The sequence below is a fragment of the Abrus precatorius genome, unplaced genomic scaffold (assembly GCF_003935025.1).
Source record: "Abrus precatorius isolate BTA unplaced genomic scaffold, Abrus_2018 Scaffold9, whole genome shotgun sequence".
NCBI classification, from domain to species: domain Eukaryota; kingdom Viridiplantae; phylum Streptophyta; class Magnoliopsida; order Fabales; family Fabaceae; genus Abrus; species Abrus precatorius.
The window spans coordinates 25,127,570-25,154,986 of NW_020874439.1; the positions used below are offsets into that span (position 1 = coordinate 25,127,570).

Genomic DNA, 27,417 nt, shown 5'->3' on the forward strand with positions numbered 1-27,417 from the left:
GAGAGGAGAGGAGTTAGAAGTAATTTAATCTTATTTGAAAGTTATATAATTATGAAGAGAAGGTTTTGGAGAATTTTTCTAAACTTTTCAAAATCCTTTGAAAACTGATTTTTTGAGTTTACTTTAGGAGATTTTCTTTCTCATACTATTTTGGATTCTAATTTTTTTTAAAAATGTTAATTTTTCAAGTAATGATTTAAAAAAAAATTAAAATATTAATTTTAAAATTATTAATTTTAAAAAAATATTTATTTTTTATAAAATTAAAAAATTATAAAATTATAAATATAAAATATAATAATATCATTTATATGATTAAACTTTTCATCACTCTCCCTTATTAAACTTTCTACCTCCTCCTTTTCCCCTTCCTTCTTCTCTTTTTAAATCCTTCCTCCTCCCCTCCACTTCCTCCTTCAAACACTTTCGTGAATCTCTAAGCTTCACTCTTCTGCTTTTACGTTTTCCCGATGGAAATATTTTTAGTAGCTGTTAGTTCTGTGCTTTCTTTGCCTTGCATGGACTAATGGCACGGCTTCTGCCACAAGTAATAGATTAAAACTATAAATATCATTCATTTTTATTTAGCTTTACTCTTGTAGTTTGAGCTTTTAAAAACTTTCTAATTATCATTTGTTTTTATCTTTTATTGTCTTTTATATTAAAAAATTAAAACGAATGTCGTTTTATTAAATTTTAAAAGTTAAAATATTAGACTCGTACAAGAAATTTCAAGAATTAATGTGGAGGTCATTCCTGAAAACAGCATTTTAAAGAGGATTTTGGTTTTTATCACACATTCAATAGTTTTATTTTTCTTGATTCTTTATTCCTTTTTTTTTCCTTAAGGATTCGTTGGGTTTAGTTATATTTCTTGTTCAGAAAAAAATTGAGATAAATTTTTAGAAAGAGAGAATCACCAAGTCCTTACTAAAAAAAAGGATCGAATCTGGGCATAGGATTTCAATTTTTTTCATATTAACAAACCACCACGTCTACTTTTAAGTATGTATGGAGAGTGAGTTCTACGCATTTATCACAAAAATAAAGAACGAATTAGCTGCAAGTACGAAAAGTAGAGTGAATAATAAAACACAACATATATTTTAGGATATAGCCGAGGGTTCCAGATGCACCAAAAATCAAAAAAAGTTTGGGCATCCTACGATTCGGCGATTAAGTATGCGAAGGGTATCAAAGTTCATGGTTAGAGAGGCCTCAACAACAAGAGTTACTCGCCCCTCTGCTGGGACCTTCGCATTAATAATAATTATAATAATGTGAGAGAACCGTATCAAAAGTAGATCCAAGCGACAAGCAGGACTCTTTCTTCTCAGGATATAAGATCTCGATTCAATCTCCGAAGGCAAACTTGAAGAAAAGCGCACTGACTTACAGCGCTTCCTCCATAGGAACCTTCGATTAGAGGGAATTGAAAGAAGAAAAAAACGAGAAAGAGAGAAACGTTGAAATGATGCTCAGTGAATACGAACCATAAGAGTAGAAGGAATCATTTTGCGAACAGATCCACAATCGATGGTTAGGATGTCCATCGTTACTCTGTTTATCTTCATTGCATCGTAATTGTTCGATAAAACGAATTAAAAAGGTGATGTAGGAATGAGCGGCGGCACCTACAACCCTAATAATGAATACAAGGTTTCAAGCCCTATATTCGATCGCAGTTAGCTCCTTTTATAGAGAGCGTTTTGGTTTAACGCCAGGGGAACCCGCATTTCCCAGTATTGAACGGTTTTATTAATTTCCTGTAAACTGTAAGGATAATTATTTTTTAAAAAAAACTTTAAATGGAAATTTGAATATATTTAATAATTTTTAGTATATTATATCAATAAAATATTATTATTAATGATAATTTTTTATTATATTAAATAAACAACTAATATTTTAAAAATAAAACAATATAACATTTAAATTTAAATTAAGTAAAAAAAATAAATATTTAATATATAAAATGTGACATAGTACAAGAGAAAAAAAATTAAATAAAAATACTCCCAAAATATCTCTTATAAATACTTTTGTTAAAGAATTAATATCTGTAAATTATATAGAGATAAATAAATAAATAAATTTTAAATATTTTTTATTTTTATGATTTAAATATAATATATTTTTAATAAAAAAATGCATATATGTAAGTTCAAATTAAGCTTGAAAAATGTGTGCTCCACGAAAACATACAATCTTCAACAGATGTGTTAGCTACCTCTTGTTTATAATATTTTAGAGAAAGCTCATCCCCTTTATTGTCTCATCTTAAGCAAATGTTTTATAAATTAGTTTTTTTTTTTTTAAAGCATGTAGTTGATTTCATTGTTTTTGGACGGTGAACCCTGCTAAATATGATAGAAAAAGAGTGTTTTTTTTTAGTACGTGGATTAATAAATATCAGTTCAAATTATATTTTTATGTCTCCATATATTTTGTTTACTTTTTAAAAACATATCCTCTACATACCAAGCATATATTCATTCAAAAACATACTTACATTAAAAAACATGTTATTCATATAATGTCATGTTATTTAATTTTTTTTATTTGGTACTGTGTAATAATTTTTTTATTAAAAGTAATAAAATAATAAAAATTTACATTTTGTAATTAATTATAAAACATTGTAACTAAATAAAAAAGTAAAAATAAATCAAACATTCCAATATTTTTTATTTGTTTGATTTTGCATTAACAATTAATGCAGCAGCTCTACACGAATCACACGACGTGGTGCAAAAACATAAATGTACTATTAACCAATAAAATAAATCTTGTAATAAAAAAAAATAAAATTAAAAAACCGGAATGTAATGAAAACGAAGAGTTCTCTCTCCTCTCATCTGAGATCTACCAGAGGTTGCACATTGCAGTGCCCACTTTCACAGATTCAATCCCTCTCCATTCCCCGAAAACCAATATTAATAAGTTAAATTTAAAAAGCTTAAACACAAAGCAATTGCATCTATCTATATAATCCTTCACTGCAATTTTCGGGGGTGCATTTGGGATTTGAATCATGTGGGGCAACATTGCCAATTTGAAGGAGAATTTGGACAAGATCGCTCTCGATGTTCATGACGATGACGACGACGAGATTCTCCACATGTACGCCGCCGGAAGTCCTGCCAACGGCGACAACTCTGCCATCTCCGATCGCCGGAGTTCTCACGGCTCCGCCCATTCCAAATCGGGAGTTAGGTCACCGCTCACAAATGGCATCGATCATGCTTCTGTTTCCGAGGTCTCTCTCTCTCTCTTTCTCTCTCTCTCTAAATTGTGTAGTGTGCGTAGTAGCTTCGTTAATCGAGTGAAGCATTCAACTATTATTGACCTATAGCTAGGAATGCGTGTGAATCGTTGATCAGTAAGTGAACCTAACAAGCATCAAGCACATATATCCTTCTGCAATGAAGGAGGTCTTGGTTTTCAGTTTTGATGCATCATGTTATTTCTGCAATTCCCTTGGTGCTGTTTCCTGAGTTGGAAACAGAAAAAACATTTATAGAACAAATAAATATTGAGCAAATACTAGAGGTATATAGCGTCGGTCATTTTGGTTCCCGAGGGAAAATTACTCTTCTCGTACTTGAAGTTGAATATGGATTTCTTCGGTCAAATTAGTATCCACGTCGTAAAGTCTCTATGATCAATATGAGCGACAGAGTATATATTTAGATTTTAGGGATTAATTTAATGACTAAATGTATATTTAAGAACACTGGTGTAATTTTCATTATTTAAGAACTAGTATGACGGATGCTGTATTTTTAAGTACTAATTTTGAATGTTTGCTAAGCAATTATTCTAAAGAAACTAATTAGGATAATGTTCAAGCTACTACGAAACTGACTTATGTATAGATAGATAATGCCTGTTAAATTGCCCGTAGATCAAAGACGTATGTGTTCCTTTTTTTTACAATAGTTTTTTAGCTGATCTCACTTGTTAGGATAAGACTTGATTTTTGTTGTTGTGTTTTTATATTGTAAAATAAGTAAAAACACCTCTTTCTTCTTTCCATAACATTGTCAACTTGTCATTCTTCCACATCAAAATTAGCAGTAGGTTAATTAATGAATTTTTGTTACCAATGTATGCAATTGCAGTGTACTAAGGGTTTTGTAACTTGTTTGCCCCTTAACTTTCCTTACTCTAGTTGTGGTATGGTTAAATAAGATACCAGTCTTTAACCTGAAAGAAAAAGATGTCATTTCAATACTCTTGTACTTGTAGATAGAACAATACAAAGCAGAAATCAAGAAACTTCGCGCTTCTGAGGCAGAAATTAAAGCATTGTCAGTTAATTATGCAGCTCTATTAAAAGACAAAGAGGTATTGTTAATATGTTATTACTTTCCAGAATATATGTAATTAAGCAGAAATCAAGAAACTTCGCGCTTCTGAGGCAGAAATTAAAGCATTGTCAGTTAATTATGCAGCTCTATTAAAAGACAAAGAGGTATTGTTAATATGTTATTACTTTCCAGAATATATGTAATTAATGTACATGTGGTCTGTATTCTGTAGATTTTATTTCTAGTTTCACATGTTAAAGCTAAATAATTATGCAATTCTCTTAGATTCTGCCAAAAAAAATTTTGATTCATCAATTTGTCTATTCTGCATACTGATTGAGTTTAATTTCATTTAACCAGGGTGTCTTCTGTACCTTTTTGAAGAACTATTGTTGGTTCTATGTAACTTTTGTGTTTTGAAAGTGATCTCAGCAACTATGGATCATTTAGAATTAATATCAATATATATATATATACTTTTTTTTTTCTGGATTTTGTGCTTTTTAAAGTAAACCTCTGATCCTTTATCCCTTCCCCCAAAGCAAGTGGACTTTAATTTTCTTCAAAACATTTTAGAATTATATCTTCATGACATGGTCTCTCTCAGAGAAGTTCCATTAATAGTCACTTAACAATTTATCTTAGTTTTTGAATAAATTTTTTTCATAAATGGCCTTTGATAAAATTCATCATCCAATCATTTCCTTTGCAGGATCAGATTGTTAAATTAAATAAAGAAAATGGCTCTCTGAAGCAGAATTTGGAGGCCACAAGTGCTGCTCTAAGTGTCTCCAAAATTGAAGGTTCTGGAGCATCTTCAAATGGTGCTTATACATTCAGGGTATTACTGTATTCTAATTAAAACTTTATTGTGGCAAGTTTAATGTAATTTTTTTAAAACCTGTGCTGGGGGTCCTCCTTTTTATTTGGTTTCTGGTGAAATTTATTCTCTAATGAGGATGCTTGACTGGCAATACAATTGTCATGTCTCAGTTTTTATTCATGTTTGGTTTTTGGACTTTGAGCCTAAGCAGGAAGATAGCATAACATTCAATGTGTTCAAAGAAAAGGATCGATAGAATGCTGCAAATCTATTCTGAACACACTTCTCATTTTATGGAGATATGTTGTGGCTAGAATCATGAAAGGGCATACAATATAACTATATTAAAATGGTCTTGTGCTGCTATAACATTTTTGTTTTGTTTATTTTTAGTGGTTCATACATTTTAGCTTTAATTTTTTTTTTAAGATAATTGGCTGCTTTAACATATACTTCCTGTTTATTTAATGGGGACTGGCCTTGCTGAAATTGCAACTTTTTTTTGTTTGTTTCCAAGGTTTTGGTAGGGGAAAGGTGGGAAGATTCTTATGATCTTTTGCGGTGCCTTGAGTCTCCATCTAGAGATATACACCAATAAATCTGAGATAGGATTTTCTTTGTGGCTTTCATGCTTTCAAAGCCAATGGTTTCTTAGGATGTCCTTTTTTTTAAAAGAAAACCATGGTATTAGAATTTAGAAAGCTCTTCGATCATGATTTTTAAATTGTTTTATGCATGACTTTTTTGTCCATCATGATGTTTAGATCGATGCAAGTTACAAGTAATTTGAGGAAAAAAAATTGGTCATACATTTATCATTCTTGTGGAAAAATGCAAATTTCCTTAATTCTTAGAATTTTGTCTTGTTTTAGGTTATCTAGCATGGGTTGGTAGGACGTGTATATCTATGGAGTGCTTGAGAGTGTGTCTTTAAGCTTGTCATATTGCTTTGTTCCTTCCCAAGTATGGGAACACAATATAATGTAATTAATAGTATTTGCTTATATGTGTTTGACCTTGATAGATAACTAAGGAATAAAGATTCATGTTGACTACTTAAAAATATTTGCGCAGGGAAGTAGTGACCAATCACCCAATCGACAGCATAAGTTTAACATGCAACGGAAAAATCGTTATGCTATAAACAATGGAACCATGTCTTCTTTGGAATCTGATGCTGTTCAAAGTAAGATGGAATTTCAACTTTCAAATTTACAAGGAAATTATAAGGTAATAATACCTTTGATTTCTGGTTCTCCTTACATAATTCATCGACACAAGAAATTGACTATTTTCTGCTGTTCATTTATATTCCTTGTCTGTGATTTTGATATATTAATTCATTGTTTTTGATTTTATGTCCTGATTTTCAAGGTTTCCTCAGCATGAAGTGCACCTTTTTTTTTTCTCCCCAGTGGACGTAGCTTATAATTTTGTTTTTGTGTGTTTGTATAATGCATAAAGTTCTACTATTTTCTTGGTTGTTTTGATTTATAACATTTTGATAGCTTTACATTTTTATTTTTAGTGATGAGTGAACTTGACAACAGATGTATGAATGCCTTCTAGGAGCTCGCAGATCTGGTTGATGAAAATACCACATTAGCTATACAACAATCGCCAGATATACAAAAGTTGAAGATAGAAATAGAGCAAGAACGTGATCAATTGGGAAACATTCGTCTAAAATTCCAAGGTATTTTTATTTTGCTTGTGGAATGTCTAAATTGTATCTCAAGTCTCAGCATGAACTTTCCTGACATTGTGATTCTTTCTTTGATGTCAGAGGAACAGAAATTGAACAAATCTTTTGGAGAGGAGCTTAAAATATTAAAGTTGGAAAGAGACAAAGTGAGTATTTATATTACGGTAGACATATATATTTTCTTTGCAGTTTCTTGAGATAACAAACTGATTATTTTGATATTATTTGAAGGAACATACTTTCAAACTAAAGAGCACTGTGGAGATAAGGCAAATTTTGCAAATATGAAATGAATGTTTCATTGTTGTGTATTCTGGGACATCTTTTGTATGTGATACTTTTATCATTGTTGATCACTTTGGCTCTTTATGTGATGAAACATGCTGTGATGTTACAGAACGTTCAATCAAAAACACCTTAGTAATTTTATACCCTTTCAAATTGTGGTTTTTATTCATTTTATTGTTAAAAGACTGATAATACACTCACTAAATATTGGACAATATCTCTCTCTCTCTCTCTCTATATATATATATATATAAAGTTTGGATGTACACAAAATAATGGTATTTAGTATCAAACTATCAATAGATGTATCAAAGGAATATACTAATCTGCTTTTTGCCAAAAAAGTTTTGAAAAAATGCCTCGCTGTTGTGAATTCAGAAAAGCAATCCAAATTTGAAATTCATCTATTTATCTTTGAATATCAAATAGATGGACATAAACTAAATGAGAACATGGACTGCTTTTATTAATTCTTCATCATCTTATAATTTTTTTTCTTTGGATTATACTTTTTTAAACTGATAAGTAATAATATGATCAGTATATGGCCTACAAGACATTCTAATCTTTTCCATTGCATCATTGAGCAAGAGGGGTATTGCCATGGAATCTTGTAATTTTTCTTTGCCATGGGCTGGGTTATATAGCTTTTGGTTATCTAACACATACATATGTTATGTTATTTCTTTGAAGACATCGAAGGAGATGAGTAAAATACATAATGAATTGAATGAGAAGGTATCAGAAATAAAGCATCTGCAATTTGAGTTGACCAGACGAGAAAATGAGGCAGTGGAGGCTATGGATGGCTTGAAAAGACTTATCAAAACCTTAGAGGAAGAAAATACCACTCTTAAGGTTGGTATATTTATAATTACTACATCTGACTGCAACATGAAAAAGTTTCTTTTTTTTTTTGGCTAAAATTCATAATGATGCTTTTGTATTATTTTCTTCTGAATGCAATCTAATATGGACCTGTTCTCCTTGTTTTTAGATGGAAAAGAATGAAATTGAGGCTGCTCTTGAAAATGGCAGGAAGTCTTTCACTGATAAAATGATGCTCAATGATGCTTCACATATTCAGAAAAAGAATTCAAGAAGTATCAGTGATGTGAGCCAAAACTTGATAGTAGTATGCACTTTACAGATTATGCATTCAAATCCTTGCTAATAATTATTTTCTTCTTTTCTTTTTGGGGATTGGGCCATTGGCTTCTCATAACAGATGCCAGATCATTCCAAAAGTTTTCCAGGGAAGGAAGAAATGGAAAAATCCTTAGAAAAGCTAACTAAAGATTTGAAGGAAACACTGCAGGATAAGGACAAAGCAGTACAAGAATTGAAACGCCTTAAACAGCATTTACTGGCAAAGGTTTCATTTTTTTACTTTATGTCTGTATCTTAATTTTTTTAAAGTGGAACCAATGATGTGTAAGCATGACATTCACCAGACAGATAATGACTCAATTGTGTTAATTTTTCATTTGTGTGTATATCAATTATATATTAATATATTTTTTACCAGGCTTGTATTCTTGCTAACGACCGAACAAAGTTGTGTATAGTTTATTATACAATGTTACAAACTGAATCAAAATACTCGTAGTTGGGGTAAATCTACTGTATTATCCCCTTACAATGAATGATAAAGACTGAAACTGTAAAACAAAGCTTATGCAATAGGCCCTGCACTCTCCTTTACTGCTGTATACTTGTCTATTTTTGTGCTTTTATCTCCTCCCTAACTCCTTCCTGATGGTCATACAGGTCAGCTTTCTCTCCTGATCCCCTTGATTGCCTTACTGGAAATATTTTACACAAATAACTTAATTTTCCTTGATTGTCTAATGCAATCTGTTAGATTAATCATTGAACTCTCCTGATTGCTGCTCTGCACTCTTTTTAAATATGAACCTTAATAGTAGGTGGTTTTCTGGAATTTAACTACCTTTTAGTTTTCCTAATAGAATGATTTGTGGTCATGGTTTGGTTGCTTTCATTCTGTACTTCTATTCTGTTATAATATTTACTGCATTGTTATCATTTTTTTCTCCATAATTATCTGAGTGTGAATGATTTACAATTGCATTTGTCCTCAATAGATTTAGTATATCTATTTTTCTGCAGCATCAACATTGTTTTCCTCACTGATTTAACTAGGAATATGAAGAATCAGAAAAAATGGATGAAGACAGCAAAATCATTGAAGAGCTACGTGATAGCAATAATTATTTAAGAGCTCAAGTGTCGCATCTTGAGAGAAATTTGAAGCAAGAAATTGCAAGTCAGGAGGAACTGAAGATGGCAAACAGCAGTGAAATTCTCAACTCTAGGGAGGCCATTGATGACCTGAACAAGAAGCTTAGAAACTGTATGAGCACTATAGATGCTAAAAATATTGAACTTTTAAATCTGCAAACAGCTCTAGGACAGTACTATGCTGAAATTGAAGCCAAGGTACAAAAATATCTCTCTGTGTTTTCCTTTATTGATAAATTAACAGACAGTAGTTGGGTTTTTAACACACGCCCTCTTTCATTTTGTTTGTACAGTTCCTTCATATATTTTTATGTCATTATTTTTTAAGTCTGTGTGCTTTTGTCTTTAGTTATATTGAGTAAGCTTACACGCTCTATATTTTTGTTCCTTAGGAACATTTAGAAAGGGAGTTGGCATGTGCAAGAGAAGAAACAGCTAAGCTTTCTCAACTTTTAAAAGTAAGACTCTCTCTGTCTCTAAAAATGATAAATGGATAATCTGAATGTGCTCTTGTTACTACTTTATGCTAATTGGGGCACCTATTTGTTACATTTTGAATTTTTTATAATAAAAATATATTTAGTTCATACTTCAATTAGTAACATTAATTTCAATTAGTAGCATTAAAAACTCTTATAATCAAAATATTTAAAAGAAATCCATTAATTTAAAATAGTTTTATTGCTAATAAAATCAATATAGACATCCTTAAAATCTTACAAAGTAGAACCTGTGGAGAAAAGACACATATTTAAAGTATAATAATTGTATGACTTAAGTTTGTGTTATTTATTTGTTATAGTATTTATTTACACTTCTTAAATGTACACATAAATTATTTTATTTGTTTTGACATGTCGGGTGGTTTTTTTTAAAGATATAGAAAACCTTTGGATTTGTTACTCTTTATCTTTTCCATTATATTTTTGATAATTTTTTTAGAGTTTGAAATAAAAATATTTTGGCAAAAAAATATGCTTTTCATTCTTTAATTTAATTTTTTACTTTTCAAATTTGTTGTTTAATACTTTAATAAAATTAAATATCTAAGTTGTTACATTAATACAATATTTTCTTGAAGGCTAATTATAAATCCTTTGTAGTGTTAGCAGATGTACTGTCGTCATCTTGGCATTTCTGATTTAGTAAGTTGTGGATTAAATGGTTATTGCTATTACCAGGATGCTGATCACAGAGCAGATGTATCAAGGAATGAAAAAGAAGAAATTCTAACCAAGCTTTCACTATCTGAGAAGGCACAAACTGAATGGAGAAGTAGAGTAAGCAAGCTTGAGGATGACAATGCCAAATTGAGGCGAGCTCTGGAGCAGAGTATGACACGGTTGAATAGAATGTCAGTGGATTCAGATTATCTTGTTGACAGGTTAGCCTGTTTGTGTTCATATTTCATAGTATGTTTTTCTTCCAACATTTGCTCAATCATGTTCTTCTAGTAAACTGATAAATTTCCTGCAGAGGACATCCGCTACAATCTCTCTTTAATTTTCTCTGGTTAATGTTGGAATATTTTAAATATGAAATTTTGATGAATTTAGACTTGCAACAATTTCTGTCATTATGTTGCTTTTTGTTTGAGATAGTAAATTATTATACTAATCTAAATTCTATTGGTTGCAGGCGCATTGTGATAAAGTTACTTGTAACATATTTCCAGAGAAATCACAGCACAGAGGTATGAAAATCTTCTAATGTTGGTTGCTTTAGATGCGTTGTTCTTGACTGGATCTGGAATGAAACCCCATATCCTTTATTTTGCACAACACATCCTTTATTATGCTCAACACTGGCATAATTTGTGTGCACGTGTATGGAAGCTGGAGGCGGTGGTAGAGTGCAAATTCATGTATTCAAATTTAATACCAAATTTATGATATATGAGATTAGCATTTTAACTGAGTCATGTTTTGTTCATTTGAAATCACTGGAAATAATCGCCTTTATTTTAAGTTCTCGGGGAGCAGTAAAAAAATCTTTTTTTTTTAATCCTGAAATAACCTCGTCCAATCATGCATTGTAAATAGTTATTATATCCACTGGGTCTATGTGACGAAATGATTAGAATGCCAGGAAAAGCAAAGGCTTCGTAAAATTGGTGGTAAGACAGATGCATGCAACATTGGTAGATGTTTGCAAATTCTCTTCTCCGCTTGCATTTGTTGACTTGCAGCCAGTTATGTGTGCTTTCCTTAACTTGTACTGCTGATGTTGGCTCTATTATTTTATCTGATTTTTGGGATGTTTTATGTAAATTGATCCTGTGCTTAAATGTTTATTATATTTGGGGCAGGTTTTGGATCTTATGGTTCGCATGCTTGGATTCTCTGATGAGGATAAGCAAAGGATAGGTGTTGCTCAACAAGGTTCAGGCAAAGGTGTTGTTCGTGGAGTTCTTGGGCTACCTGGTCGCCTGGTTGGAGGCATCTTGGGAGGCAAATCGACTGAAGCAGCTGCAAATGCAGGGTCTGATAACCAGGTGATTTATTTTCATCTGGCTTAATCTTTTCAGTTTTGGTGATAAAATTGAGGTTATAGATTTACTTGATTCTATGGATTGTTATCTAGTTGTGTACTTTATAAAATCAAACCAATGATTTTTTCCCTGACACAACCTTAGGTGAACCATCTTCTGCTTTATGTAATGCCAGCAGATGCTTTTCTAAGTTTACTTCTTTTCTCCTTGCAGTCGTTTGCAGATCTGTGGGTTGATTTTCTTCTCAAGGAAACGGAAGAAAGAGAGAGGAGAGAATCATCAGGAAATACAGCAGGTAATGTCGCGGAAGTCGCACATGAAAAAAGTCCAAATATCTCTTCCACTCCACCATTTTCCAATCGGAGGTTCGGTACTGGAACTGCATCTTATTTTCCAATTACTTCAAATGATCAAAACATCAGCCCTCCCCCTCGTGGTAATTTTCAGCATTATGAACATTTTGATTCTGAGTTCTCAACAGTTCCCCTTTCATCATCTGATGATAAAACTGCTGTTTCAAACCTGCTTCCGAGATACTGAATACACATTAGAGTACGCAATTAAACAAAGGTATATATCATTGCTTCTAAAAAATTATAGGCATGCGTTGTTGTTCAATTTAATTCTTTCACATTCAAAATGAGTGTCTTTTTTTCACTTAAGGGGGGAGAGGGAACTTCCAAAGTCTTTTTCTTTCCATTGGCTTCGGCATCTCGTTTGACTTCACGTATATAATTTTGGAATTTTGGAAAATTATCCTGAAGTAGATGTCATATAACATCGTTTCCATCTCTTTAATGTATATATGATACAATTTATATTTCAACCAATTCGCAGTTATATATATTCTCTATTTTGTGATGCATATTTTCTTCTCTACGAAATGATTTACCTGTTTATGTATCATGCGATACGATCCCTTTGGTATTTATCAAATTTTGATAACAAACCTTCGTCTTGTACAACTTTATGTCGGGAAGATAGGTAGCTGAAAATTTGATATTTATTTTATGCATCCTCATTGAAAAAAATGATTGTGACCTAATTTGGTATCAAGTTTTGTGGTCAGAAAATGATTTGAATATCGCCAGTTAAACTTTAAATTTTTGTTCTTTACGCATTTCGTCTCTAGATATTTTTTTTTTATCATCATGAAATCGTTGTAAGGAATTCCGAATTGACAAGACTAAGTTACTTCACCGTATCGTATCAACCTAAACTCGTCAATTCCATTAAATTTTCGTACATCACGACGTGATTTGTAAGATAATTGATTTCATTTTTAAAATTTTAATAATAAAAATTACCTGTGAAATTATGTGTGATAATTTTAAAATATAAATAATTATGGGAAATAAAATAAGAAATGAAAAAAAAATTAAAATAATATCGTACAGACTTTAATATAAATTTTGAAATTTACTTAAAAATATTTATCATCTTAATAATTTTATCGAGCGTGCTAATTTAACAGCTTTTATGCGTCAAGTATTTTTACCACCGCGATAATCTTCATCTAAACAAATTCTGTTTAAACCTACCGCCATTTCCTTTTCTTTATAATGTCGAATGCTTCAAACATCAACACAAAGGAATTATAACAGTAGTTCCGTTTACTTTATTTATTATTTATGTTTTTCCTACTTGACCCTATCACTTTTAAATTTTATAATATTATAGATTATTAAATTGAAAAACACTCATTAAAACAAAAAAATTAAGGTAAATTCTATATTATCCTTAAAAACTTTTCAAAGTAACGTATATAAAAAGTTTTAACAAATAATATTTAGATACGTATTTAAATAATAAATTATTATATTTAAATAAATTAAAAAATATTTAAGTCTTTAAAATATATATATAATAATATTTTTTTTAACTTATCACGTATCTTTCTATTGGTATAAATTGAGTTAAATATCCATAAAAAAATTTTAATTTTAAGGTACCGCACAGAAGAGTACATCAAATAATAGATAAATTTAATCCAAACCTAAATAACTACAAAAATTTCAACGACGAATATCACCTTAAACAGAGCACCTTTTTCCTTGATTTTAAAGTAACATGCATCAGGAAATAAACTGATCTTGAAATCCGTAACCAAAAAAAATAGATACCAAAAATTCTTATCAGGAGTAAAAACCATAACATATTTTAAGCTTACAGAAATAATTACGGATTGAAGACTACAAATCCAACAAACGTTGTAACCACCAAAATCGACATGCTTCTAGCAAAACAAAAAACTTAACTAAGCTAACTTCTTGCCTTGCAACGGCCCTTTCGGAATCTTACTCAAGACCTTTGCATCAAACACTGCATACTGCTTTTTAATCTCAACGGCTGCCTTTTCCGCCAGAGGGTCTATCTTATCCTCATATTTATCATACAAGACAGGTACAGTGTGCAACAAAACAAAAGCTGCAAATGAAGATTATGTAAATCAGTAAAATTTCATTATTTCATATTTCATGTTTACAACTTCTAAAACTTTATATATAAAAGGAAAATAAATTATTCTTACCAATGTAGAATAAGGTCAAGAAATTGCAGCAGCTACCCACAATTGACAGAATCCACAAGCAAACAATAACCTAACATAACGTCACCAACAGAATGCTCAGCAAACGACAATCATGTGACAACGATAGTTCAGGTCTTAGTCTTACAAGTTGCTAAACTAAGCTAAATTAATTAGGAACAATCGATACAGCAAATGGTAGTCTGACTGTTAAAATCCTGAGTTTGAAGTATTATTTAGCCCACAAAATCCATGAAAATTACTTCTGAAAAAGATATTTAACGTGCATGAATGAAATTAGAATTTCACAGGATACATACAAGGAGGAAGTTCTTCAAATCTCTTCCAGAGCCAATAGTACGCAGGGCAGCAAATCCACGATTGATTTCAATTCTCAACGCAGATGCAACTTGGACAAATGGTTCTTCAGGAAGATGAACAACTGGTATGCGAGGTGGAGCCCTGCAATATTATTTATTACATGAAAATTGGTTAGATAAAAGCATCGCAGTACGCGACTACACCTTGGTTCAATGGATTAAGAAGTCCAAGTCTTACTTATGAATAAAGGTATGAGCATTGGACCACAAAAACAAACCCGCAAGCAACAAAATCAAAATGTGACAGACTAGAGTAAGCAGGTGATATTCAAGCAACTCAAAAAAGATCCAAACAGCAGTGGCTCCGCCGAGTACACCAGCAGATATCTTCTTGTTCCTCCACAAGAGCACATCAGCAGCTGTAATTGAAGATTAACAAAAAGAGAAATAAGAGAGAATATAAAAAACACAAAACCGAATATCAAGTCTTACATCTTAAGAAGTAAATCACGAACTAATAAATAAGAATTGTTCAAGTATAACGCAATATAGCAATGTTCAGGCGGTGAAAATAAGAATCGTGTCTTTCACAAGTTGTCTAGTTCAAAGATATCCCGATTTATATAATAAAAGGATGAGATGGTTGATGGGCATGCCATACAAAGATAGGAATCAATCGCTAAATAACTGCCAAGAAAAATCCTATCAGATAACTACGCAAATGCTCTTTTAATTCAGCAGTATAAATATCTAGCACCGAAAAATTTCAAATTCAACTCGAATTCCACATCGAAGTAACAATAAGCTAAAAATGGAACTTTTAAAAAATGCTACATTACAAATCTATTTTTCTAGCATTGACACGTCTTAAAATATCTTAACTCGATTTCCCGATAAATATAGCAAAATAAAGAAATTTCGAGACATATTCAGCCTTTTCAATAATCGATCACATAGAGAAACACAACAAAATCAATCGAAAAAGGAGAATTAAACAAAATGTAGCATTTAAAATCTACTTTCCTCCGATCAGTGAACCATATATATAACCACTCCAATGAATCAGCTCATATCACAGATCTATATTTAATGGAACCACAAGTAAACAGTGTAAACAGAGAAAGAGAAATTCATACGCTTTCCGCCGCCGAGAACGGAATGAACGGGCTTCTCCCTCCCGAAGAGCCGATAAACCTTGTCCTTAATGGACGAAGTGTCCTTCTTATCGGAATCTGAATCGGAGGAGGAGGAGGAGGAGGAGGAATCGTGGCCGTGCAGCTTCTCGCTGATCTTATCAAGCAACGATTCGCCACTCGGCGGCGGCACTGTTTTCTCCGATTCCTCCGCCATTGTCTCCGAAAACCCTAAATCTTCAAATGCGAAAATGCTGATACAGGAATTGAAGCTTTTCCCTTTCGGTTCGTGCTGCGGAGGTGTAGCGTGCGAAGGGCTCGGTGTTTCCTTTTATAGTGTTGTGCACAACGAGGTTTGGATTCCGAAGCTCAGGTTCGGGAGAAATTTGAATCCGGAACAGACGGCGTTTGAGTTTTGATATGGTCGAGGTCTCTCACGCCGTCCGAGTTGACGGCGTTTGTTGATTATCGTTCAAAAGACCCCACAATGAATCATGCATATAGTACTGCATGCTGCGCTAATGTTTGCTTGCTGTTCAAAAAGCTTTCGGTAAAAAATTACAACTTTTTCATGTTACAATGGGGTAATTATGCAGAAAATTTAATTACAGCATTTTAAGTTTTTTTAATTAAAATTAAAATTCTAAGTATAATTTATACTTTTTATCTTAGTGAAAATTAATTAAATTACAACAAATATTTTTAGAATGCTAGTAAAAAAATTAAAATATAATTCTTTTATTAAAATTATGTTAAAATATATTTAAATATAGTGAATATATATATATATATATATATGATATTTTCAATATTTTTAAGTTAATAATTAGTATTTAACTTAATTAATTTAAATTAAGAAAGTTATGGAGATTTATTAGTCTCTTTCAGGAATGTCAAAATCAAAGAAAAAAAGTTACTGAATGTGAGAGAATTAGTGATGTGCAGTCACTCACTCAGAAGGCGGTGGATGCTTTCGAAAAGTAGTGACCGACAGATAAAAAGCTCAGGGGACAAGTGGCGGCCATCCATTGGACAGATTTGGAGTCTCCGACACCTACTCCTTTTCGCAAAATTCATTTTATTGTTCTGATATATAGTTAGAATTTTTTATTTCATTTTATTTATTTAGTTATTTAATATTGTTTTATGTATTTATTCAACAAACAATTATAACAACCCTATTGATTTACTATATAATTGATTTTCTTCAGTATAAAAATAATCAAACAATGATTTACTGTGGAATAAATTTTCTTTAAAACATTCAAGATACAAGTTTATTTTTAGCGTAAATAGTACACGATTTTTATTTTATTTATATATTAATATGTTAAATTTAAAAAATTAATAAGATTTCAAGTGAAAATATTTAAATATATATATATATATAACATTTTTACAATATATAAAAATATCTTGATTATATTCATATTAATATTGTTATTCAACTTAAATAATTATGTTAACATATAAATATAACACTTTGATATTAAATATAATTTTTATTAATTTAATTTTTAAAATTATATTTAATATCAAAGTCATTGATAGTATAATTATATAAAAAGTTAATCAAATTAGATATATATACTTAATCATTGATAAAATTACATGATTCAATAATTTTACTGAAAATTAAATATATTTTATGAAATTTAACATAATATTATTTAATTTTTGCCTATATAAATAAATAAAAATAATAATTTTGAATAGAAAAAGATAAAAAATTATTACAAATTATATATACATAATTAAAATTAAAAATTATTCAACTAAATAAAAATTTTCATGCTTTTTATATTTAAAATTTGATCTTCAATTTTTTTTATGTATGTGTATATATTATTTTATCATGATACGTTTTATCGGCATACAACTACTACAACGCATTAATCGATGAAAAAAGAAATAGTGAAATTCATACGTGGCCGTCCCCAAAATTTTGTAGGTTTTAGGCTATTAGATTCTCCCTTTACTAATCCTAAACAAATTCGAGTGGGCAAGAATATTTAACATCTGACAGCACCGTCCAATATCAAATCAAATCCCAAATATCACATACAGACAAGACATACATAAACCCTAAGCACTAAGGTTTTGAGTACTTCCAATTTGATTAATTAATGATGTAATACGTTGTTAAATATGGGAGATCGGAAGAGAGAGACTAATAAGAAAAAACAACAGGAAAATCAATCTTGTAAAACAGAGCATGAGTTATTGAATTGGCTTTGAACTATGAAGCTCATTATCGACATATACTATACTGAACAGTTATTTCCAAAAATTTACAAACACAAGACAGCTATGCTATATTCAACATTTAACATATCTCAAACATCAACCGAGAATAAAGAATGATGGGATCCGCATAGACTAGAAGATAACACTATAAGGTTAGGTTCACCTGAATGGCCTAGGAGGCTTCTCTAAAACAGCAGAAAAGAAGATTTCTTGATCATCCTTATCAAGCTTTGGAACAACAACCCATTTGTGCTTCTTATATCTAAGAGTATTGAAGGCCTGCAAGTAATCATATATATCTTCCTTCAAGCAAAAAAAGCTATCAATCCAAAGCAACCCGCCTGGCCTCAAAACTCTATCCCAGTCATACAATACAAAGTCTAGGAGCACAAAGTCAATCCACCCATCTAGAAATCTTGTTGTGTGAATCAAATCAAGGGTGTTGTCAAAAAATGGAAGCCTTTGATTTATAGTCAAGTAGAGAGGAACAAGTCCTCTAAGAGCTATCATTTCACTGAAGGGTGCCCCAAAATTGATAGTGGCTGAAACTATTGTCACATTGAATTCCCTCATCCTAGCAGCAAAAGTCCCAGTTCCAACACTGAAATCTAATCCTATTCTGATCTCTCCTGGCTTAATTCCAAGAACCTCAGATATGAGGAAATCAGCTGTCTGGTTTTGATCAGCATCCAATCTTACCCATCTTGGCTTCTCATGGTTGGTGAGATTGAAGCAGTCTGCACACTTGAAGAATCCTTTGTGAGTGGTGTTGTTGGCGAGACAAGCAAAGTTTTTGCACCGGTATTGACTCCATCTAACATTTCTATCATCAGGGAGCTTCCATAGGGATTCATTGAGGGGAAATGGTTGATTGTATAGCTTAGGAGCTCTTGAAAAGCACCTTCTCCTTGGTAGAGGATCACAGCCATGTACCATAAGCTTTTGAGCTAGTTTCCAGTCATCATTGCAGATTTCACCAACATCATAATCCATGTATTCTTCTAGCTCTTCCTTCATGGCAAAGCACGCATGTCCTATGCTGGTGAAGGTTGCATTTGCCCCCATAAAATTTTGTTTTCCTAATCTGTTGGGCTTGATCCTGAGATACTTGCGAATCTCTTCTCGCAGGAAGTAATCAGCAGGTTCATCAGATTGCTTCTTTTTACTCACCAGAGGATGAACTGTGAAACTACCATTTTGCTGATGAGGTGCTACCACTGACTCAAGAAGTCCTACTATATCAGCAAGAAATGCACCATGTTGGAATATAAGTGGTGATGATGATGAGTCTTCATCTGTTTCCCTCAGTTTGTCCAGTTCCTCTTGAATCTTCTGAATTACATTTTGTACAGTTGTCATCATTTCATTTTGATTCCCATTTGGGACCTCAGGATTCAGATTTGAGTATAATGATTCAGTACCAAGAAATGATTTGTAGGAGAACTTGGACATGGCAGCAGCAGAGAGGATAAGAGCAAGAGCAGCAGGTATAAACATGAAACAGTAAACACGTCTCCATCTTTTAAACTTTGTATTAACATTGTGTTTTGTCATTCCCTTATCTTCAGGACTAAGAATATCAAAAGATTTCATGCGTTCTTACAGAGAAAAACCGAGACAAAGGTCTCAAAAGGCACATACCTTGAAGTTGAGATATGCAGTTTCAGATCAATAAATAACTGAACAAATGTGGCTCAAATAGAAGATATTCATACAGCCTTAGCATCAAAACTGAAGTTGAAATAAGGACAGAAAAACAGATCATGGAAATTACCTTGAAGCTGATTGATTACTTCGACGGTGAAAATATGGAGTGTGGTATTCCCATTAGTCACAAAATCATAATGGTAAACCAGAATGAACAACTGCGAAGAGGATACTAAGATAGATCGGAATCCATATTCCACGCATGCAAATAAATAGAGTTTTGCACTTGCATAGCGGATTATCCAAGCATTCTCGTGATTCCTTAACAAGTACTTAATTTCAATAAGCAAAAACGTGATTGTCAACCCAAACCTATCCTACATTTAAGGTAATCACTTTTGAAAATATTAATAATATGTGATTCAACAATTACACGGATCTAGAGGAATGCCAATAGCAAAAAAATAGGAAATGCAACTGAAGATAGAAGACACTAGTAAATGCCACTGCTTTAAGAACAAGCTGGCGCCACATGCACCATACTTAGATACAGATAACTATAATGTTCATAACAATTATATTCACACACTTACACAATATTTTACCTTCCTTTTATCTTATTTTCATCTCTCTTTTTTCATCATCTATTATATTTTTTACTCTCTCTCTCTCTCTTTCTTCTATTTTTTCTTTTTATTTCTCTCTTCTTTACAACTCATGGACTTCAAAAATCGGGTGTAAAATTGACATTATTGTGTACGTACTGCTAAAGATGTGTAATGAAGCTGAAGTAAGGCCAAAATATAAATATAATTCACCACTTCAGCTGGTTTGCATATATTAAGAAAAAAACAATATACTATATCGCAAGCACACGTTACCGTGCTAGGAATCCGTAATCCATTGACATTCTCTATTTATCTATGCTGAGCAGGATATTGCACATACTTTCCGTAAATATTGGGCCAAAATGACAAAAAGGTAGAAGAGAATACATTGTCCTCAGTGAATGAATGAGTACCAAATGCAAGCTGTCTACTAATGACAACAACTGAATGGGTCCATGAATTGAAAAACGGGAAACAAAAACGACCCATTACAAATTACCAATTTCTTCTAAATAGAGACAAATCGGAGAAAGTGAAAAATAAATAAAAATAGTAAATTGTAATGTTCTCTCAAGAGATTCCATTGTGGGTCAAACTAACCCCCCAAAAAAATGTCAAATCATTTCCAAATCATAGTACTAATTCTTCCGTAAAAGGAACATTCGGTGCATTACCAATAGTAATTCAGTAACGAGGAACACACTTGTTAATGCCATATAATCACATTCACTACTTCACACTATCAAACCCGTAGCAATAACATTTTTTTTTTCTCTTCTTTTTCTAATTTTCCTTTAACCCTACGCATTTTCACCACCACCTCATCATTTTTACCCCTGAATTTTTTTTAAAAAATAATTAAAAACTCGCCATATTCATACCCAACCCTAATCCCCAAAACCCAGACCCAATAAGAAAAGTCACCTCCTTCCCCTTCTATCCGCGGCATACTGAGAGAGCGGCACCACCTCCTGCAACGGCGTCGACAACGGCGTCGGCATGGGGGAGTTCCGGCAAACGGGGCACGACCCATTAAGCTTCAACCACGAATCGAGACAACAAAGGTGAAAATAATGGCGACACTCCGGCATCATTCTCAGCATCTCCGATTCCTTGTATTCACACAAGCAGATCGAGCACGTGCTATCATACGCACCACCATCTTTCACAAAAGGAAACTTAGGGTAAGAATTAATAACCCCCTGGTCCAACCCCAAAACGACGTCGTTTCCATCACGGTGCGGGTTCTGATCGTCGTCATCATCTTCAGCTACAAATATGACACGTGGCAGAACGATGCCATCAGGGTTGGGTTGGGTGGTGGTGCGGTTGTTACGGTTGCGGAGAGTGCGGCAACAGAGATAGGAAGAGAGAATGAGAGTGGAGAGAAGAAAGAGAAAACCGAGTGCAATGGCGATGGAGTAGCCGAAGCCAAGGTTGGTGAAGTAAGGGGTGGTTGGTGATGGTGGAGAATAAGGGTTTGAGGAAGACATTGAGAAGAAGAAGAAGGATGAATTTGGGAATTCTCCATTTGTGAAAGGAGAGGTGAGGGAATTAGGGTTTGTTTTTTGGTGAGGACCAAAAGGGTGGGTGGGGATCTTAGTTGCTGCATTTAATACACTCTCTCTATTATGTCTTTGGGATCAACTCTACTCTCTAACTCCATTTAATTCTTCTGCTCCATCACCCATGCATTTAATTTTCCAACTCCAGAGAATCCAAATTAACATGCTCACCTATAGTGTTAGTTTTAATTTTTATTATTGGATTGATGGATGAACAGTGAAAAGTGAAAAAAATAAAATAAAAAAATTTACTGTTGCAGTGTGAGTGGGAATGGAATGGAAGTGTGGCACAGATGAAGAAGGATGTGTGGGGATGAATATGCAAAGAAGAATCCCTTGCCAACTTCCCTTCAAGCTTTGACTATAAACGCATTTGGTCAATCCAAAAAGTTAGGTGAAGTTGTTGTGCTCATACATGTGTTGAAAAATCTACAGAAAGATGGGTAGTTTCATAATCAAGCAAACTGGTATTAAAGTTGAGTAACTTATTCAGAGTCTAGACTTAAAATGTTTTAATTTTCTCTCTTTCTTAATGTGTATTGTCTTACTTCTCTAGTGCAAGATATTTTACATTTTATTGATTTTTAATTATTAAAAATTATGCCTAATGAGATGTGTTCAAGACTTTATCTCACTATGTCATTTTTTTCCTGAATTTCTCACAAATGACATGATATATGAAAGAACACTAACCATTTTATAATTTTCAGAGAAAATGAAATAAGAACAGAGAAAGAACATTGAAATTTAAATTAGAAAAATAGGAAAATATATTTTTTCAAAAGTTGAAATCTTTGTGTTCTTTTTTTTCATTTTATCCTTACCTAAATAAAATACCATATCATTGTTTGTATTATTTCTTTGTTTTCTCATTAAACAAACAATAAAATTATTTTTACCCCAAACTCATGTTTTGTGTTCTTCTGTTCAATTTTTCTTGCAAATCATAAGTTGCATCTCAAGTTTTTAGAAAAATAAATTAACTTAGGTAGAATTTGTTAGGTATTTTAAGTACTAGTTTTTAATCAAAGAATTTTATTTTAACAATGTATAAAATTTCTTCTGTACTCACTGCACAAAGGAACCTAGATGTAACAAAATGAGTTGACTGTACTAGATTAATTAGAATAAATTTGTTAAAATATAAAGTTTGAATTTTAAATTTTAGACTTAAATTAATTTGTTTTTAACTTAATTTATTTAAACTTTTTCTATTGAATTTGAGTTGATAATCTATTTAAATATAAAATGTGAATTTAAACTTTAATTTTAAGAATTAAATAAAAAATAGTTTTTTGTTAGACTAAAATCCGAGAACCAGATAGTATGTATTGTGACCCTATAAATGAATCCATCTTCACATTTCTTGTCCTCAGTGTAATTTGAAGAATTATCTTTGTAGTTAAGTAAACCATGTTTTGTTGCCATAAGGACAATATTTGCTGAAGAAGCTGCGATCATGACTATAATAAAGAAGGCTTTTTGTTATTGACATATGGACTTGAGAAAAATTAATGTTAATTCTTTAGAAAAATAAAAATACTTTAAAATGTAAATAAAATATAATTTACAAGTTTTAAATCCATAATCATTTTTATTTAACTAAACTAAAAAAAAAAGTTGTCGTTCTTAAAATGAATTTTACCTACCTACATTGATTTTAGAAACTTCAAATTTTTACCAAACACAACAACAAGTGGTTAGAATTGATCTAATTAACTACCTTACTGGTATTTTGGATGGGTTGCCGAATAAGCACTTAGATAAGTAGGGAGGCTCGTCTTAACATAAGAAAATGATTATTCGGTGGTTCTTTAGGTTCCTTAACACTAATTTGTTACCTTGCTCACGTTCCCACCCCACAATCTAACAAATTAAATATCACCTCCAACATTCCAAATTATTCAAAAGACTCAAATTGTATTTGTAAAATTAAATTGTCCAAAGCAATTATCAAGTTCCTTGCAAGATAAAATTTACTAATTGAGAAGACATCCTTTCTTATACATAAAACAATCTTAACTATTATTTTTATATGAATAGATAATCTTAACTATTAATTTTATATAAATAAATAATATAATTAATAATTTAGTGAAAAAAATATGTTAATACTCTCTCATATTTAAGATATTAAAAGAATCACAGCTATTAATCTGAAAAAGATAATACTCTTTTAAATTTATTAGTATCATAGCAAACATTGCAAAAAATATTTTATAATATGTAGATATGTACATTTTCATTAAATATAAAAAAACATGTCACTTTGTAAATTATAGATATTATATTGAGATTCTCTCTCGTTTTAGTACTAACTGGACAATCTAGTCAAGCAAAATTTTGTATTTTCGTTTAAACAAAAATGAAAAATCAACGTGACAAGACGTCTGAGAGAGAATCTAGGTCTATAGATATTACATCAATATAACTTGATTGATAATAAAATATTGTGTGATTGTATTTTTAAAATTTAAATAAGTTACATAAGTTTTCACAATTCTTTAATACATTTCTTTTTTTCTATTTTAAGTTAAATTTTTAGTCAATTCATGTCTAATATTGTTAGATTTTTTTATATAAAACAAAAAATTTAAATTTTAAAATATATAATCTTTTATATATATATATATATATATATTGTATAAGTACAAAACAATTTAAATTTTACAGATAAATCATTAAAGATAATATAACTTATACATAAAGTTAAAGTGATCTACACTAAACATAAGTGATATAAAGTGTTGCCACCAGGGCCGTTATTGACCTTTTTAAGACCCTAGGCAAAATAGAAAATTAGGACCCTTTAAAAAAATTATAAAATATAATAAATAAAATAAAAGTATATATTAATAATTTTATTAAAATAATACTTTTTCTTAAGTAGCTATAATTTTTTCTAATAAAATTATAAAAAAAAATATTCTTCCATTCAACCAACTCTTATGTTATAATTAACTACAAAAACACATGAAATCATAAAAAATGAGTTATACGAGCATTGAGATGCAAAATCATCAATGGTAACATTAACATTAATATTTTTTAAAAATTCTTTATCGATTAATAAAATTGTGAGACCATTCAACGGTTCTTATAACATTGACGACCTTAGGTAGGTTTTGATTAACTTTAACTTTAAAAAACTTCTTTCAGTTGATAATATATTCATCAGGACAATAAAAAAATTCTATAATTGATTAAAATATTTAAATAACAATCTGCAAATTTGACAAAATCAATAACTATTTAATTTTTTGGAGAAAACTAAAATTCTCCATGAGATTTAATGTTAAGAATAGTAAAATTTTAGAATTAAATGAAGTTTTGAGTCTACATAGGTCAATGAGTCGAATACGTTTATAGCAAGTGAAGTGCGGAAAATTAAAAAAAATTATTTTTCTATTTTTTCCAACTACAAACTGTAAGAGCTGAAATTTTTTTCAAGTAAAAGTAGGACACGATTTTTACTTTAGGCTCTCTTTTAAGCTTGGGCCCTAGGTAATCGCACCTCTAAACTACCCTTAAAACTGGGCTGATTGCCACTTATGTTTTGTGTTACATAGAATATAAATTACATTAAAACTCAATTTTTATACATAAATCGTATAAGAGATCACAAGTGACTTGTACATAAAGTTAAAATGACTTGTCCAAAACATAAGACCCAAATTTTTATGTTATATAGAATGTAAATTGTATAATCTTTAGGGCAACTTATATCATGTTTAAGGTTAAAACTTTGTTCATAAAATGCGCAAGTAACTGTGTGTCTTATATGCAAATGCATCATCCTTTTATATATATATATATATATATATATATATATATGAGGCATATTTTGAGCTTTTATCAAAATAGGACATATATCAAGTTTTGGAATTTTTATTATTTTATATCTTAAAAAAACCAAATTATTATGTATCTTTAATTTAGTTTATTTTTATGAACTTTCAAAATATTTTTTTAAAAAATAAATAGTTATTTAACTAAATCATCCATGGTATAAAATAATATAACATTCAGATCCACAAAATTATATATCAAGTAATAGTAGTATATTAGGCATGTGTTTAATCAAATTTTAACATTTCTCTTTTTTTTTAACTAATTGCTTGACAAATCACACGCTCTTTTTGTAAAAAAACAAATAAATAAAATTGCAACATCTTAGAACATGAGAAGCTTAGTCTAAATAAAATAAAATACTCTTTTAATTTAAGCAACTACACTTTATATTAAAAATCACAAGCAAATCTCGTTTAGTGTGATATGAATTTTAAACAGTTAGCAGCCCCAAAACAAGGGATTCCGAAGCAATTTGACCTTTCTTTGAAGAAAGAAAGAAAAACTTCCGGCCCATCAATTACTACAACAATTCAGTCCTTAGTCCTTATCCTTACACAGAAGTTTCAAAAATAGAAAGAAAAACAAACATTCACATAACATCAAAGTTGAAAAACAAACCAACAAAGGAAATTCCTTATTATTTCTGGTACTATAATCATACACATTATTGAAGGAAACTAAATTAAACTAATACATGGATAACTAAAGTTTAACCTTCCGCTTACAACTCTGATCTTCAATTGCCTGTGTAGAAATATTGAAAGTGGTGGTGCAATTCATTTTCACAACAACATGTTTATTAAACAAGCTCAATATCTTAACGTGGCCAGGAACACTTGAGAAGCTGTTCATAGTCAACACCCCAGAAACCAAATCTGACCCAAAATCTGGACTGGACAGGATTCGATCCGTGATGACATTAATTGTGAGATTCATCCTTACTGTTCTTCTAGCCTTGGCCCTCCCAGGTGGTCCTCTAGCCTCACCAACCATGATGCCATGATAGTACAAACTTGTGGTGGTATTACTATACATAAAGGATGCAACATTAGGATTCTTCACTGATACATCTGCAACCATGGACATGTTAGCCCCAGGTTTTGGTGTTAAAGTGTTGGCAAGTCCGAACTTTGTGATTTTGACACCATTCATTTTGATAACGGGGTCCTTAACATGAAACACAGTGAAGATCAAAACGATGATTATTATTGCTAGAAGAAGTAAAAAGGATAATGGGCAAGCACACCATTTGATGAACTTTCTACAACCAAGTGTTCGGCGGTGTGAAGTGGTGTCATCCTCGTCGCTGCTTGGGCGATCTATTGATGGGGCTAAGGGCCTAACTTGATCCTTCTCTGCCATGGCTGGCTATAGGAAAGTACTGAGGTTGGTATGTTTGTGAAACAACAAACTCTATATGTAGTGTTTTGCTTTGATTTATTATTTATGATCCTTATGCCTGAGGACTTGTGAAAGTGTGCCTGTGAAGGTAGCAAATGCATGTGGCCCACATTCCATTAAGTTGGTTGACTTTAAGTAGCAAGTCCAAGAATTTGTGTGATCTTGGGTAGAAATTTTGACGTTTTCACTAACCTTCCCCACCTCCTCTGTTTTCTCTGATTGTATATTTACCATA

The 27,417-nt window shown here is 31.4% G+C and overlaps 4 protein-coding genes and 1 non-coding gene across 7 annotated transcripts; 1 reads left to right on the plus strand and 4 right to left on the minus strand.

The window, feature by feature from the left end:
* Positions 1-1,107: 1,107 nt before the first annotated feature.
* Positions 1,108-1,261, minus strand: LOC113851747. Its single transcript, XR_003502313.1, has one exon. It is a non-coding gene; the product is annotated as a small nucleolar RNA snoR145 (small nucleolar RNA).
* A 1,568-nt stretch (positions 1,262-2,829) lies between these two features.
* On the plus strand, positions 2,830-12,741 carry LOC113849729 (golgin candidate 3-like). 3 transcript variants are annotated; one of them, XM_027479843.1, is made up of 17 exons: positions 2,830-3,259; positions 4,252-4,350; positions 5,026-5,154; positions 6,211-6,366; positions 6,706-6,832; positions 6,923-6,987; positions 7,823-7,987; positions 8,127-8,201; positions 8,358-8,504; positions 9,293-9,589; positions 9,784-9,849; positions 10,573-10,775; positions 11,030-11,084; positions 11,700-11,885; positions 12,096-12,247; positions 12,330-12,452; positions 12,546-12,713. In XM_027479843.1, the coding sequence occupies exons 1-17, from the start codon at positions 3,035-3,037 to the stop codon at positions 12,601-12,603; spliced, it is 2,328 nt and encodes a 775-aa protein (XP_027335644.1). In that variant the 5' UTR covers positions 2,830-3,034; the 3' UTR covers positions 12,604-12,713. The 3 variants fall into 3 exon arrangements, with proteins under 3 accessions (XP_027335644.1, XP_027335643.1, XP_027335642.1); XM_027479842.1 differs by having other exon boundaries at positions 12,330-12,664; XM_027479841.1 differs by having other exon boundaries at positions 8,127-8,243; positions 12,096-12,741.
* Positions 12,742-13,913: 1,172 nt separating this feature from the next.
* LOC113849818 (reticulon-like protein B1) lies at positions 13,914-16,160 on the minus strand. The gene is made up of 5 exons (XM_027480004.1): positions 15,866-16,160; positions 14,968-15,148; positions 14,730-14,871; positions 14,413-14,482; positions 13,914-14,309 (listed from the first exon to the last, which is right to left on the minus strand). The coding sequence occupies exons 1-5, from the start codon at positions 16,077-16,079 to the stop codon at positions 14,140-14,142; spliced, it is 777 nt and encodes a 258-aa protein (XP_027335805.1). The 5' UTR covers positions 16,080-16,160; the 3' UTR covers positions 13,914-14,139.
* Positions 16,161-18,268: 2,108 nt separating this feature from the next.
* On the minus strand, positions 18,269-22,054 carry LOC113849913. The gene is made up of 2 exons (XM_027480163.1): positions 21,521-22,054; positions 18,269-19,707 (listed from the first exon to the last, which is right to left on the minus strand). The coding sequence occupies exons 1-2, from the start codon at positions 21,855-21,857 to the stop codon at positions 18,269-18,271; spliced, it is 1,776 nt and encodes a 591-aa protein (XP_027335964.1). The 5' UTR covers positions 21,858-22,054.
* A 4,429-nt stretch (positions 22,055-26,483) lies between these two features.
* Positions 26,484-27,160, minus strand: LOC113851503. Its single transcript, XM_027482005.1, has one exon. It carries the CDS (start codon positions 27,141-27,143, stop codon positions 26,484-26,486), a length of 660 nt encoding a protein of 219 aa, XP_027337806.1. The 5' UTR covers positions 27,144-27,160.
* Positions 27,161-27,417: the final 257 nt, after the last annotated feature.

Excerpts from the sequence above, each read along its gene's own strand:
- LOC113849729 (XM_027479841.1), top strand. The coding sequence starts at position 3,035 with ATGTGGGGCAACATTGCCAATTTGAAGGAGAATTTGGACAAGATCGCT. Across the intron at positions 6,988-7,822 it reads TAAAGTTGGAAAGAGACAAA|ACATCGAAGGAGATGAGTAA; the intron begins GTGAGTATTTAT and ends ATTTCTTTGAAG. Across the intron at positions 9,850-10,572 it reads AGCTTTCTCAACTTTTAAAA|GATGCTGATCACAGAGCAGA; the intron begins GTAAGACTCTCT and ends TGCTATTACCAG.
- LOC113849818 (XM_027480004.1), bottom strand. The coding sequence starts at position 16,079 with ATGGCGGAGGAATCGGAGAAAACAGTGCCGCCGCCGAGTGGCGAATCG. Across the intron at positions 14,872-14,967 it reads GCTCATACCTTTATTCATAA|GGCTCCACCTCGCATACCAG; the intron begins GTAAGACTTGGA and ends ATAATATTGCAG. Across the intron at positions 14,310-14,412 it reads CTTGACCTTATTCTACATTG|CTTTTGTTTTGTTGCACACT; the intron begins GTAAGAATAATT and ends CTTCATTTGCAG.
- LOC113849913 (XM_027480163.1), bottom strand. The coding sequence starts at position 21,857 with ATGTCTTCCTCAAACCCTTATTCTCCACCATCACCAACCACCCCTTAC. Across the intron at positions 19,708-21,520 it reads TCCTTTTGTGAAAGATGGTG|AACGCATGAAATCTTTTGAT; the intron begins GTGCGTATGATA and ends TTTCTCTGTAAG.
- LOC113851503 (XM_027482005.1), bottom strand. The coding sequence starts at position 27,143 with ATGGCAGAGAAGGATCAAGTTAGGCCCTTAGCCCCATCAATAGATCGC.